We start from the raw sequence: 15,785 nt of genomic DNA, 5'->3' as shown, positions 1-15,785 counted from the left end.
ATAGATACTGCTGAATAAAATCATTATTTTGTTTTTTTGCCGCACTAAAAGTATTCTCGTCACTTCATAACATTAAGGTTGAACTGTTGTAAATATGTTTTTATTACCTTTCTGGGCATTTGAAAGTGTTAATTATCTTGCTGACAACGGAGGCCTCACTGAGCCATCGGATTTTATCAAAAATATCTTAATTTGTGTTCTGAAGATGAACAAAGGTCTTATAGGTGTGGAACGACATCAGGGTGAGTACTTAATGACAGAATTTTCATTTTTGGGTGAACTAACCCTATGAGGCCTTTAAGCACATGCTTTAAAAATAAGTTTTTTATTTAGCAAGCCTGTAACCATCTCGATCATACATGGAAAAGAACATTTACAGCTTGCACAGGCAATTTACCATAGGAAATATATGGGTTTTAAAGCTTTTTAACAGTTATCAAGGTTGAGCCAAAAACCTAGGACTAGTTAGCCAAAGTTGGTTTTTGAAATAATCTCTAATATTTAAAGGTGATAAAGAGGATCTTTTCGTCGACTGAGAAACCAAAGATTTTAGTGAGTTTTTGAAATGAGCGCATGCGTAAGAACAACCCCCCTCCTTCACATCTCATTTCGAGGGAACGCCTCCCAAAACTCGTGCACGAGTATTGGAACACGAGTGTTTACCACCGGCATTCGCTGTGTCGTGTTAGTGGATTCATTATGTCGGACTCACCGCAGGTAACTCATAATCTGCAGTTGTTACTCCTGTCTTCTGACAAAAACATTGCATGCGGCGCCTGTAGAGTGTGGAAAGTTACTGGAGCGCGCAGCCGCCCGCACACGTCTCTCACAAGGAACGTCATGGCAGTGATTGACAAGCCAGAGGGCCAATCGTTTACGCGATGATCGCGTAAACGATTGGCTGATGCTTTTAAGGCCCTACCTCGTGCACAGATGATGTATATTAATATTATTCCTTTCAGTGCACCTAATAAATAGTCTTTTATCAGTTAGTAAAGACAGTTTCAAGTAATATTGCAAAAATGTATAAAACAAAACATCCTCTTTAGCACCTTTAATGAACGATTCGAAGGACAGAGGCGGTCCTAGAGGCAAAGTTCCTCAGAATGAACAGTTCTACCATGTGGTACGAATTTTGTGGCGAGTGTGAAAAAAAGTGCAATACAAGATCGTTTGCGCACGTGAAAAACGTGAAGGCGCCCCTGGTGGCCGATTTCTTTCGAATTTCTCACAGGCCTCTAGAGCCGTGAGTCAAACAGGCCCAGTGAGTTTCGTTCCGAATCAGCCCTCGTTAACCTTGTCTGATAGCTGCTCAAACTTCATTGGCTGATGGCGGACATGTTTCTCGAGATACATCAATGTCCTCAAAGACAACCATGGCACCATTTTCATGTTTTTTTTTTGCCTTTATAGCGCCACCAGTCGTCGCGTCCTTTTTCACGCGACCACAGAATGAGCTCTTGCGTAGGTGTGCTGAGTTTGGTGAAAATATCTCATTCTTTTCACGAGTTTAGCCATTTTAATAAAAGTGGCTAATACCCACTTCGAATGTTTTGACAGCCCTTGGGGACCATGAATTAGAATTGAGGTCATCCCATGACCTTAACTTTTTTTTTGATAACTATTGACAACCAGACTCCAGAGAATGTTGCTGCACTGGTTCCAATGATATAAGACACTTGAGCCTACGCTTAATGGTTCAAGAGTTATGAGCCATTTTGTACTTTTGACTGCCCCGTCAGGCCAATCAGGGTGAGCCTTGGTGACATTGTAGACAGTGTGAAGAAAACTTATGGTTTGGTCTGCCTAATCACTTTTAGGGGAGAATGCTGATCCTTGGAAAATGTAACAATTACAATAGGGTTTCAAAGATTAACAAATACAGTAACAAATGTATTGCTCATGGTTAGTTCATGTTAGTTAATACATTAACTAATGTTAATAAAAAATGAACCTTATTGTAAAGTGTTACCAAAACTTTTTTAATTGTAATAATATTTCACAATATTACAATTTTACTGTATTTTCGATCACATAAATGAATCCTTGATGAGAAAGGACTGAAAAATTGTACTGACCCAAACTTTTGAACAGTAGTGCATTTCATATTTCTCATATTCCTTGGTGTTTTTCTGCTCACATAGTAAAACCATTTAAATTTCCCAATATTTCATGCACATTTATTAATTTATTTGGTGAGTAGTCATGTAATCAGCAGGATAATGTAGAGTCAGCCGGTAATTAGTGCAAAATAAACCCCTTCAGGCTGATTCAAGTCTGATCGCCCTGTTGAGTTTAATGTCATAATGAGAGGCTGAGTGTATATTATCCCTTACATATTATATTACTAATTTACTATATCTATTTATAATGTATTTTATTTATAAAATTGTAAGCTTCAAAGTTTTTCCTTTTAATAAATAAAATGTAGCATAAAAAAAAATAAGTCACTCAGCATAGGACAATCTACCTGCTATTCTGGGAATGGTGATCTGTGTGCTGCTGCTGCCTTCCCCTCCTTCTCCAAAAGACTTGATCTGGATGAAGTACTCCTCATCTATGGGCAGTGAGAGCTCCACTGACGTGGTGTTAGTCTCCATAATGTTGGGCCTGCTGACTCCGTTCCGCTTGTACAGTACCTACAGAACCATTCCAAAACAATTACCTCCAATTACATGGTCCCACATCATATCACACCCAGTATTGGGGGTAACGTACAAGTAACATGAGAAAAAGATTACTTTTTCAAGTAACTAGTAAAGGAATGCATTACTTTACAAGAACATATCTGAGTAACTTCTTCAAATAAGTAATGCAAGTTACTTTGTTTTCCTATTTATTGATTGGCAGCTCTCCTGTCCCCATGTTGAGAGAAATCGGTGAGCTGCGCCCTCTACTGTACAGGTGTGAATTTGCATTTCCTTCAGCCTGAGGCTTATTCATTTCACTTTTGGTGTGAAACGGCCTTTTACATTTGCCAAAAATAGAACTTTAAGGTTTTTTGTTATTAAAAAACAAGCAATCACAGCCCAGGTGAGAGAAAGTAACACAAAAGTAACATAACACAGAACTTTCCATAAAAAGTAACTAACACAATTAGTTATTGTATTACCGATATGTAATTTTTAATGGCTGATGATGAAATATACATGCATGAAGGCTGATTTAATATTAGCAATATTAAATGAACTGTTAATGCAAACATTATTTATTCTACATTCACTGTATTCCAAACACTTAAACTCAAACTATGAGGGAAAAAATGTCCTTTTACATTAAATGCAGACATTTGGAGCGAATATCTGGCATGAATTATTCAACAGCAATAACTGATCCTATGAAGCTACTGACACCAGGATTTTCAGCTATGAAACGACACCAAACTATACAAGCAAACCTAAAGAGGCTTTGGAGTCGTTGTCATGCACATATCAGAGCATTTGGTGGCGCTAATACACTGAAAGCTATTTAATCATTGAGCAGTAATGTGCTGTGTCACATTGTGAATGTAGTTCAAGTCACCATGAAATCAAAATGGACAATTCTTATTTTTTTATGGAATACTGCAGTATTTATTATAAATGATTTATCCGTGCACATCATTATTCCTTGTAATCTTTAATCAAAATATCTTCCCCTCTCACTTACACTGGCTTCTCTTCTCTGATGATGTGTTTACTGTGCGAGGGCGGGACAACCTGTCACTCACATGTGATCCAATCAATTCCTGATGGACAAAATCATGTCCCACCCTACATTTTTTTCTTGTTCGATAAGCCATTTCACTTGGATATAGGTCACAATGGGGAAGAAAAGATTATTGCAATTTTAGTTTCATGGTGACTTTAGGGCTAAAGGCTGTTGTTACACATGATACACAGCGGACAAACACAAATAGTTTTACACTTTTGCAAGAAGATAGAGCATACCTTATATCCCATGACCTCTGATTCATTCTCAAGAGGTTTCACCTGCTCCCAGTTGAGAATAATCTTTGAGTTTGATGTATTCCACATGACTTTTGAGGGCGGCTGGCTGGGGGCTGGATGAAGACAGACACAAATCAGACAGACAATAATCTAATACAACAAGTGTTACTATCCTTCAATCATTCAGTAACATCCCCCTTCAATTGAGCTTTTATAAAAAAAAAATAAAATAAAAAAAGTTACTTACGGGGTTTTTTGGTGGTAACGTTGACCGCTGGACTAGGTGGTCCTGTTCCTGCTGTATTGTAGGCTCTCACCGTTATATAGTAAGTGCTACTTCCTTTTAAGCCCTGAATAATGGCTATTGTCCGGTTTCCTACTGTCCTTAGCACACTAGCTGTATCTTCTTTGTCATTCTTCTCCCAGTATCTCAACTACAGGGAAAGACAAAACAGAACCGCTCAACATTAAACTTTAATTAAACTTGGCCCAATATCATTAAAACTAGTGGAAGAAAGAATTCATTTAGAATTTTCTTTATGGAGTATCTGAATTGCAGGCTATCTGCTTACAGGTGCTTTGGTTACTCAGCCACTGAAGTGTGGCAGTATTGAAATGAACCTGTCATTGGAAAAACATCATATGCAACATTTCCCAACTGTCAGGTTGACTGATTTTCTTTTTCCATCCCAAAGTCTCTGGACAGTCCCAGCTGAAGAGTCAGAGATGGATGATGGTACAAACCTAATTTGTATTTGTTCCACAACTGTTAGCAGAGGACAAAAAGGTCTCAGTGCTTTATATTTACAATCTTTGTAGATGACTTACCAAAGCAACTTACAACAAAGTTAAAAAATGACTAAAACCACACCACTTACTAGGAGTTGGTTGCAATATTACAACCTCAGAAATTATTTTACTACCAAATTAAATAAGTAGCCCACATTGTAAGATCTACAGAGTGCTGCGACAGTACTCTGGAAGTTTTCTATTGTAATATATTTTAAAATGTAAGTTATTCCTGTGATGGCAAAGCTGAAATTTCAGCATCATTACTCTAGTCTTTAGGGTCACATGTTCCTTCAGAAATCATTTTAATGGTTATTACTATCAATGTTGAAAACAGTTGTGCTGCTTAATATTTTTGTGGAAACTGATATATATATATATATATATATATATATATATATATATATATATATATATATATATATATATATATATATATATTTTTTTTTTTTTTTTTTTTTTTAAGGTAAACAGAAAGTTCAAAAAACAACATCAATTTGAAATATATTTTTTTATATCACTATAAATGTCTTTACTGTAATTTTTACACAATTTAATGTGTCCTTACTGAATAAAAGTATTAATTTCTTTCAAAATAAAAAACTCTTTTGAATAATAGGGTATTTGCATATTGCATTTTATTATATATACTTACATATCAATTATCATAAATCAATACTTCTAAGTTGTATCCTTTTTAATTAATTTAGTTTACAAATGAAAACAGTGTCAAACTTTAAAGGGATAATTCACACAAAAATGAAAATTCTATCATCATTTACTCACCCTCAAGTTGTTCCAAACCTGTATAAATTTATTTGCTCTGCTGAACACAAAGTAAGATATTTTGGTAAGTTTGTAATCAGGGGTACCATTGACTTCCATAGTAGGGAAAAAAAAATACTATGGAAGTCAATGGTGCCCCAGAACTGTTCAATTTCCCATATTCTTCAAAATTTCTTTCTTTGTGTTCAACAGAACAAAGAAATTTATACAGTTTTGAAACAACCTGAGGTGGAGTAAATGATGACAGAATTTTCATTTTTGAGTAAACTATCCCTTTAAAGGTGCAATATGTAATATTTTTGCAGTAAAATATCTAAAAACCACTAGGCCAGTGTTATATATTTTGTTCAGTTGAGTACTTACAATATCCCAAATGTTTCCAACTATTTGTAAATCGTGAGAAAATGAATGCCTGTCAAATGTCATACCCCCATTACCCTCGGTTTAGCCGTAACGTGACTAGCTGGCGACTGTGTCATAATAAAAGTTCTGCTACTTGTGAGGCGTGTGTTGCGCAATCGCTCCAGCGGCCTCGTTCAGCTCCCACAACACTCGGTCCTGCTCTGCTACTACAGTAACGTTAATAATCGCATCCATGAACATGATTTGTTCCCGTCCTATCCCTATTCTTTTGCACCGTCCATTGAGGTGAAGACCACATGTCCCAAGATTCCGCTCTAAAACTTGGTGTCATCAAGCTACGCCTTTGTTTTGAATAGGCCTCTAGCGACCTCTAGCAGACAAAATTATTACATATTGTACCTTTAAGTCATCAGTAGATTTATTTTGTAGGATTTAGTGGGAAAAAAGTATTTTGTTAAACAGCTTAGTAATAAAAACAATTACCTAGATATTGGGTTTTATTGTTTAAAAGTACACACTTTTAAGTTCATTGAAAAAAAAAAGCATAACGATTTTAATATTTAAGGTTTGGAAAAATATTTTAAATAAATAAATATAATTTAATAATTATAATTTATTTACTTATTATAAATAATAAGTAATTATAACAATAAAATATTTTGTTTATGCACCAAAAAAAAAAAAAAAGTAACTTTAATGTGAAAGTGTTTAGTATACCTCATAGCCGAGAACGCGTTTCTTGCTCGTGCTCCATGGAAGGGCTTTCCAGGACACTTCAACGTCAAACGCTGAAAGACTTTTGGCTCTGAGTCGACTGGGTGCCCTTCCAGGCTCTGAATCCGAAGGAGAAATTCTTCGATTAGACCCTTTTATTCAACAAATGTCTGTAAAAGTCCAACTCTTTTTGAAAAACAAGACTGGCCATGATTAATGGGTTCTGGCACAACACACTTCAGTTAACTTGGCTCCTATTAACTGCCTGCTAAGCGTTCCACAGCGAAATGTCAAAAGGTACATTTGACTTTAATTTCTCTGTTGCACGCAACGGTTAATGTGACTGACCCTCCTCAGCAGAGTAGATGGTGACCACGGGTCCAAAAGGTCCTTCCCCCTTGTTATTGTACACCCCCACTTTGACTTGGAACGGGGAGAAGGGTAAGATGGTCTCGTTTTTGAAGACGTATTTGGAGGCTTCAGGAGAGGGAACTGCCGCCTGCATCCACCCGGTGGCGCCAAAGGGCCGGAAAGCAACGACGTATCCAAACCCTCCTCCGTTCTGGAGCTCTTCAGGAACGGGCTGCAAAACAGACACGCACCCACAATTAAAACACATATATCTATAATACAGTACATTCCCTTTATTATAATACCCTGTCCAGTAGATTATCCTTTTATACTTCTCCTTATATGTACACCACAGACAAAAACAACCATGTTTTTTGGGCACGTACCATGGTAATGTCATAGAATTTTACAACCATGACACTTGTTTGTAAGGTGTTTTCTCTTAACTCAAGAGTTCACGCACAAACCCGTCTCTTATATTTTGGCTGTGGAGAGAGCAGGATGTATGACTTCCCCGACACCTGTCAGGCATCAGACGGCGCATTCGTGCTAATCTCTGCCGCGGCGCGGTCTGAGGCAATAGCTGTCATCTCGGCCTCTTCAGCGAGAGAGGGATTCCATCTCCCAGAAAATCGTTTTGCCAGGTAATGATATCATGGTGGTTTTTGTTTGAGGTATCGGTCTGCCACTGACCATGCAGTAATGTGGCGCGGTAACGGTGAGACCACCGGAAAATAGCATCCATTAGTCCGAAACCATGGCATGTGACTCAAAGAAGAGGGAGAATATGTTTTCACGCTCGCACACTTGTGCGGGAGAGCTTAATGGCTAAATAAAAATGCACCTGTAATCAAGCGCTCACTCCAGTGTCTGCTGTGAAAATAACAATTTGCCATAGAAAGGCCAAGCCTAATCAATCAATCAATCAATCAATCAATCAATCAATCAATCAATCAATCTATCTATCTATCTATCTATCTATCTATCTATCTATCTATCTATCTATCTATCTATCTATCTATCTATCTATCTATCTATCTATCTATCTATCTATCTATCTATCTATCTATCTATCTATCTGTCTGTCTGTCTCAGAAAAATCTGACAAAGCTACATACATTTCAATATTGATAAAAATAATTCAGTCTAATAAAGAAATATTTTATATATATATATATATATATATATATATATAAAATATGTATATATATATATATATATATATATATATATATATATATATATATATATATATATATATATATACATATATACATATATAAGACTTCAGATTTTAATAACGTAGGTGGTTTTAAAGTTAAAGACATGAAGTTCTTTTGAACAAAAGACAGCGTTCTGTGGTATACGTCATTTTTATTTAAAAAACAACACAAAGTGAATCTCTCAAACTGAAGTTTTAAGTTGCCTGTGACAAACTTCCAGCTCAATAGATAAAACCAGCTGACTCTCAAACCTGAACAATAGAAGATGTCTCATGAAAGGAGATACAGAAAGAGAGAAGATAATCTTTGAAAAGTTCCTTGCAAAATTCGAGGGTAACTCCATTTAATTATCTTTGCTGCTTCTCCTGTATGACAGCGGCAGTTATTGCTGCGCAGTTTTTACAGAAAATGAAGTGTTATGTGTATCCACTTTACTATGATTAATGAAAACCTCAAATAAAGGGAACAATGGTGTCTAGCCAGCTTGCAAAAGAAGACTGTATACAAAGGACTCACTAAGGGAAAGAAACACACTCACACACACACAAACGGGCGAGTGAAGTGCACTGGCCATCTTACCTCCCAAGTGATGACTAACTCTGATCGACTGCCACCTCCTCCGCTCACGTTGGCTGGGGTGACCTTGGGAACTGGAGGAAGGAAAAGATTTACTCAGTCTGGCTCAGGTGTGGCCATTTAAGACTTCAGATTTTGCATTTGCTTTGAAAGTTCGACAAATTACAAGGACATGATTTGAGCTTAAAAAAAAATGTATAAGGACATGTTTATATTTTTAGATGCTAGACCATTTTAACTGTATGATTTAAAAGTTCAACTGTGAGCTGAAAATAAAAACTGATATAATTTTAGTTAACTACGCTATAATTTTAAATATCTGCACTGGCATGTTTTTTTAAAGAAATTAATTCGGCAAGGATACATTCAGTTGATCTAAAGTGAAAGGAATTGTATTTCAAATAAATGCTGTTCTTTTCAAACTTTCTATTCATTAAAGAATTCTAAAAAAAAATTTATCACAGTTTCCACAAAAATATTAAGCAGCACAATATTGATGATAATAATAACAATAATAGTAATAAAAATTTATTGAGCACCAAATCAGCACACTAGAATGATTTCTGATGGCTCATGTGACTGAAGACCGGAGTAATGATGCTGAAAATTCAACTTTGCCATTACTGGGATAAATTACATTTTAAAATATATTAAAACAGAAAATAATTATTTTAAATTTTAAATAATATTTCCCATTTAAGTGTATTTTTGATCAAATAAATACAGCATTATTGAGCATAAGAAACTTAAATAAAAGTAAAAAAATTTATCGATTTGAACAGTATATATATATATATATATATATATATATATATATATCTACCATGTAACTATATACACCATTTTTAATCACCTTTTTGCATTTTACAGTTACTTAAATGGCATTGCTGTGTGAGAAGTACATTTTTAAAAATACAAATACTCCATTTTAGCCTGTTTGTAATTTATACTAGCCCATAAAACTGCATGTATAACTAAATTTCTACATTTTCTGAAGAAATGTGAGTGGTGTCTGCATGCAAAATGAACCGCCAGGATGCTCAAGCATTGCAGCATATTGCTATGGGGTTTCTAAAGTGTATTGTAGCATTTTGCTAGGGTGTTTACTCTCTGGCTCAAGTCAAATGTGGCCACCTCCAAGCCTCTATAATATTCTGGTCCTTAGATATGTCTTTGGTCCCTCCTTTAACTCAAGTAACGGATAATAGCGAGTCACACCGCAGGACGCTAATTGAAAGAGGCACATACAGACTAATGTGTCTGAAGCACTCACCTGTTTCTTTCGTCCTGGCTTTCTTCGATGGTTTGCTGGGCTCTCCTGTGCCCACCGCATTGCTTGCCAAAACTCTGAACTCATACTCCACCCAGGGGTTAAGCTCGATTACTGTAGCAGTCAGATGCGTGCCCCGCACCACCTCCGGCACTGGAACAAAACAGAACACACACATACTGTGAGACGAGCCCCCTCGTGAGCCAGCACGGCCCCCCGCACACTCACACAAACAAGACGCACAGCACGGGTCTCTTCGGCTCAGTGAGATAATAGGCTCCGTAGGTAAGATACAAAAACTGGGCTTATCGACAGGTGCTGTGAAAGCTGAGATAAAAATAACACCCTACAGTTCAAATTATACAGTGCAATCAAGAATAAAGTGGTCAAGAGATATAATGCAGATTAATACATGCATTTTTGTGTTATATTGTATTATATCAATTTATACAACAGTTCTTTCTGGTTCTCGAATCTGATGCAATATTTCCCCAGTATCAGCACTGGTACCGTTTCACCGTTTCTATCACTCCGCTTGTGGCGACTGTCATGGCGTTTCAGCAAATCCACCATATTTTTTTACAAATACAATTGTGTCACGGAATGTAGTTTTAAGAATCTTTTAGGCAAGAATGTAGTTATTTAGACCTGAAATATGTGAGTCATATATAAACATAGTGCCTATTTTACAATTTGTTCAGAGGCTTTCGCAGATGTGAGCTCCAGCGGCCATTCAGAGTTCATATACCCGCCGAGAACAGCTTAATCTTGTCCAGTCCTTCGGGAATTTGCCGCTGGCTCTTATGTAGATAGTGGTTAAACATGAGATATAATTCATTTGGGGTATATCAAATGGACAATCTTCGGTCTTATTAATCTATTACTTGTTCCAGATGTAAAAAGAATAGGGTTAAGGGGAAAATTAAATCCTGTACTAGAGCGCTGCTTTTGTACGTTTGACTGAATTGTTTGCTTGTGTTTATCTCCTTTTGTCTAATGGCTATTGTTGTTCATTTAAATATTATTGTTGAATAAATATGATTTTTTTAATAAATAATATGCTGTTTTTGGTATTGAGAAAGGGTCCCTTAGTGATTGTGATTTTGACTTAAGTGAAAGTTACATTATTACACCATTAGATGGCGGCAAAGACTATCTTTATGAATGAGTCAGTAGCAAATTGAAAGGGACTGGTTGTAAACAAGGAAGTTGTTTTAGCGCCCTCATGGGAAATCTTTTAAAAGGACAAAGACAAATGTATCGCTTTCCTCAGCAGACATTAAAACTGATTTTTTATAATGGATATAATATTATGGATATCGACCTGAAGAATGAATGCTATATCAGATGCAGGTAATACACTCGTTTAGTCGGTATCAATCTCATAATACCATAATACTCTATCTGCATAATACAATAAGCTTCAATGAAGCAACTCAATGTTCCTTCATTATTAGTTCTAAAGTGACGTTTTAGAATTAGTAACACAGGCTTGGGCTCAACTGTTAAACTGTCCGTGGCGGAAGGAAGTAGTTCTGCACAAAAGAAGATTTTAAAGACACTCCATTGTTTTTTTTTTGTTTATTTACTCACTTGTGCCGTTGAACTGTTGCATGAACGCAATATCACACTCGGAGCCATGATATTGTATTTTTTTCAATTTTTGATCAAATAAATGCAGCCTTGGTGAGCATAAGATACTTCTTTAAAACATTAAAAAATCTTACCAACCGCAAACTTTTGAACAGTAGTTTAGTTTATGTGTGTGTGTGTATATACACTCATACAGCCCATGGATACATTTTACTTTCATTGTATAGAAAAAAGGAGTCTCAACATTTAGCAAAACATCTCCTTTTGGATTATTGTTCAAGCAACAGAGAAAGCAAAACTACAGGTGGTAAAACCAGTCACTTTAGCAAGGCCTAAAAAAGCACAAACAAGCATCATAAAAAAAATAAAAAAAGGTGAAAATCTCAGTACATCATATGAGAGGAAAAAGCAGGGGGACGAAAAAGGAAACTATGCAGCAAATGTTTTGATCAGTGAAGGCTGGTTAGAAGCCCCACCTGTGCTAACAGCTTGCCAGCCGAGGGAGAAAGGGGTTCTAGCCTGGATGGTGTAGGCAGTAATTGGACTGTGATTATCAGGACCAGGCCTCCAGGAGAGAGTGGCAGTGGTATCTGTGATTTCTTCCACATGGATGCTGGTAGGGGGGCCGGGGGGACCTGAGACAGAAGACAGCCATGCAAACCAGAAACACACACACACAGAGACATGTCACGCTTGTAGGTTGCACATAAACAGCCGCCTAAAGCACAGCAGTGCAGTTGGTTAAGTCTGAGCTTCATGTTTTCACTGACTTAAAAGCTCTAATTAGATTATGTCTCATTTTTTATGGGTATTTTTTTGCTATAGCAGGAAAACCAGCACATATTTTCATCCATTTGGTAAATATTTGCAATGCTTCAAGGGCTTGTTTAACAATCTGTAACACTTTATCTAGTTAGTCTTCATGATATATATTTAATATTCACTAGCTCCAGTGTGCAAAAGTAGATGACGTTCTATATATGTGTGTAAGATAAGATATATACCGCATGCAAGTGTTATATGGGTTTCACAGCATTTTCACCTCTGACAATTAGGTCAGTTGCAATGGAGCTGCTGTCCACCTTGGTCTGTACAGCACATGTGTACTTCCCAGCATGCCTCAGCTGAATGTTCCGGATCATGATGTCACCTGCTGAGTGCTGCTAAAACAGAAATATCAAAGAAATGGTAATTAGTTACAGATTGGGTATTTAAATGTATTTATGTTATCTAAGTGTATTTTTTTTATTGTATTTATATGTACTTACATTATACCTGTCTCTAATCTACACTAAGGCTGCATTTATTTGATCACAAAAATTCAGCAAAAACAGTAATATTGTGAAATATTATTATAATGTAAATTAATTGTTGTCTATTTTTATATATTTTAAAATGTAATTTATTCCTGTGATGCAAAGCTTAATTTTCAGCATCATTACTCCAGTCTTCAGTCACATGATCCTTCAGAAATCATTCTAATATGATGATTTAGTGCTCAAGAAACATTACTTGTTATTATTAATGGATTTAAAGTTTAAAAGAACAACATTTATTTGAAATAAAAATCTTTTGTAACATTATAAATGTCTTTACTGTTACTTTTGATCAATGTAATGCATTCTTGTTGTATAAAAGTATTAATTTCTTTTTTCCAGCTTTCTGTAAGGCTTTCTGTCTTAAATGACATGCAAAACATGTAGGTCAAACAAAAACTCTTGTGTCTAGGTGGGCAGGTTTTGCTCAGAAATAGCTACAAAGTGGACCAGAGTATAAGGCGAATCAGAAATTTGGCTGTTTTTTGGTTTGGACAATTTTTGTACCTGTCTCTATGAGTACTTTGAAGGATTTAATTGACTTAAGCAAAGGTAGGGTTTGTGGAATTAAAATTTTTCCCTTATCCAGGGTATATACTTTCCCCACATTCTTCACTGAAAGTGCTGCTATTAAGATACATCACTCATATTAAATCATAGTAATCAGGCAAAATAATATAAGAGTGTCAGATATTGCTCTTAAAATAGAGCACTTCCATCTAGAAAGTTCTCCATTGCTTGTTTCTTTGGCGACAAGGCGCCTCTACAGATGACATGTTGAACTAGATGACGAGAAAAGCGATCAGCCTCTCACCCCCAAAAGGAAAGGAAAAAAAAAATATCATGAACTTTTAATGAAAAGAAACGCATGTGACTGTACAAGTGCTGTAATTCATATCACTGAGTGGGAAGCTTAATTATGCTCTAGATTAATACAGAATGGCTTGTCAGTGCCTGCACACATAATGGGAAAATCTCTTATCATAAATTCACAAACTCAAAACTGTGGAATTTAATGAAAGAATTAATGTGATTTTTTTTTTTTCCCCAACAATTCAGCTGAAAGTACTTGATATGAATACATATACATATAGTACAATGTAACCAATTACAGTTATATAAATTTGCATTTATGTATGTGAAGTGTCCAGCTAGTAGACACAGCATTAATTCTTAATATTTTTTAAAAGAAATATATATCTCAATATATATATATATATTATTCTACACAAGGGTGATCACTCCACATGGTGGCTGCCATGTTGAGATCACATGACCAGCTAAGATCTATATAGTTTATCTTGGTAATCCCAGTATTATCAGCAACGTTTGGCTGCGATATGAATAAACCACTGGATAGGGTATTTGTAATCGTGTTGTTCTTACTCCGCCAACTTTTTCAAAGTATCCTCCATGGCTGCCGAAGTGGATGAGCTGCTCGTTGAAGAACCATGTGAACTTGAGCTCCAATGAGGTGTCGTAGGACACCTGGCATGGAAGAATGATGCTCTCGCCGACGGTCACGTCCAGCGTGTTGGGAGCAGTTGTAATGATCGTTGGCTCTGGAAAACAATATATTAATGGTTACACATAAGTTTCAAAATGTACCATTATGGAAATAAAACAAGCATCGACATCTCAAGCATCAATATATTGTAGTTGTATTGTACTGTTTAGGGTCATAAGATTTTTTTGTTCTTTAAGAAATTGATACTTTTATTCAGCAAGGATGCATTCAATTGGTCAAAGGTGACAGTAAAGACATTTAGATTGTTACAAAATGTTTCTATTTCAAATAAATGATGTTCTTTTAAATCTTTTATTCATCAAATAATCCTGAAAAAAGTATACATTTTCCACAAGTGAACATGAACATGAACAAGTGTTTTAGAATGGTTTCTGAAGGACGTGACACTGGAGACTGGAGTAATGATTCAGCTTTGCATCACAGGTATAACACTGTAATAATATTACTGTCAGGCAATTAAAATTCTTAATATAATTAATAGCACGATATGGATCGCAAATTAATCGCACATCAAATTTGGCTGAGAAATTACCCCCAAAAGAAAATTTTAAGTCATTATTGTGTTAAATGAAAAAAAAGCAGCAAATAGACACTACAAAAAGCAGCTTTAGAAAAAAAAAAATTGATTCAACAGGCTTCAGCGGCCTTAAGGGTGAGTAAATTATGACAATTTTGCGTGAACTATACCTTTAATGGGTTTTTTATTAATATGGAAATATGATTTTTTTTATTTTTATGAAATTATACTCTAAATAAGAAGCTAAAACTACCAGTAGGTGGTGGTAAATGTCTAAATTATTAAGTCATTGAGTCATTCTTTCATTCAAACAGCTGATTCATTCAGGTAAATGGCTCTCTTTATGAACGGACCACTGAATCACTAGTTCACCCCACTGATTCGCTCAAAATGTGCTCAAAATTTTCCCCCATAACTAATTAATTAAATAAACGCATTAAATCGACAGCCCTAATATTACTGTTTTAATGTATTTTTGATCAAATAAATGTAGCCTTGGTGAACAGTAGTGTGTATTTCAACTGCCATAGAAATGTCTTTCAGTTATGTTAATGTGGGGGATTTTCAAAGAAACATAACGCGTTTAATTATGATTAATTCAATGAATCAAACAGCAATTATTTCAAAAAAACATTTTTTTTTTTTAAACATTGCTCAAATGTCAAAATAAGTTTCAGGGTCCAGAGCTTAGAGCTCCATGACAGACAGCTAACAACTAACAGGGCAATATCTAGGGTGGACGGAGAGGTGAATAACCCATGAATGATCCCTGAGCTCCACCATGTGTCACTGTCTGATCTCTGCTAAGCCACTAAAGTCCCATCTGCTCT

The 15,785-nt window shown here is 35.8% G+C and overlaps 1 protein-coding gene across 5 annotated transcripts in view; it reads right to left on the bottom strand.

Moving 5' to 3' along the window:
• The window catches only part of cntn4 (contactin 4), a 197,361-nt gene that overhangs the window by 4,321 nt on the left and 177,255 nt on the right, over window positions 1-15,785 (bottom strand). For 4 of the 5 annotated variants that reach the window (XM_048198885.1, XM_048198887.1, XM_048198886.1 and 1 more), the window contains 10 exons: window positions 14,297-14,472; window positions 12,637-12,757; window positions 12,071-12,229; window positions 10,005-10,154; window positions 8,735-8,805; window positions 6,930-7,164; window positions 6,585-6,700; window positions 4,177-4,363; window positions 3,930-4,042; window positions 2,471-2,639 (listed from right to left, as the gene is read on the bottom strand). In XM_048198885.1, coding sequence (XP_048054842.1) covers window positions 2,471-2,639; window positions 3,930-4,042; window positions 4,177-4,363; window positions 6,585-6,700; window positions 6,930-7,164; window positions 8,735-8,805; window positions 10,005-10,154; window positions 12,071-12,229; window positions 12,637-12,757; window positions 14,297-14,472 — 1,497 coding nt within the window. The remainder of the gene's footprint in view (window positions 1-2,470; window positions 2,640-3,929; window positions 4,043-4,176; window positions 4,364-6,584; window positions 6,701-6,929; window positions 7,165-8,734; window positions 8,806-10,004; window positions 10,155-12,070; window positions 12,230-12,636; window positions 12,758-14,296; window positions 14,473-15,785) is intronic. The other variant, XM_048198888.1, reaches the window with a different exon arrangement.

This window comes from Megalobrama amblycephala, linkage group LG8, assembly GCF_018812025.1.
Source record: "Megalobrama amblycephala isolate DHTTF-2021 linkage group LG8, ASM1881202v1, whole genome shotgun sequence".
Lineage (NCBI taxonomy): Eukaryota > Metazoa > Chordata > Actinopteri > Cypriniformes > Xenocyprididae > Megalobrama > Megalobrama amblycephala.
This window is presented reverse-complemented; position numbering and strand designations above follow the sequence as displayed.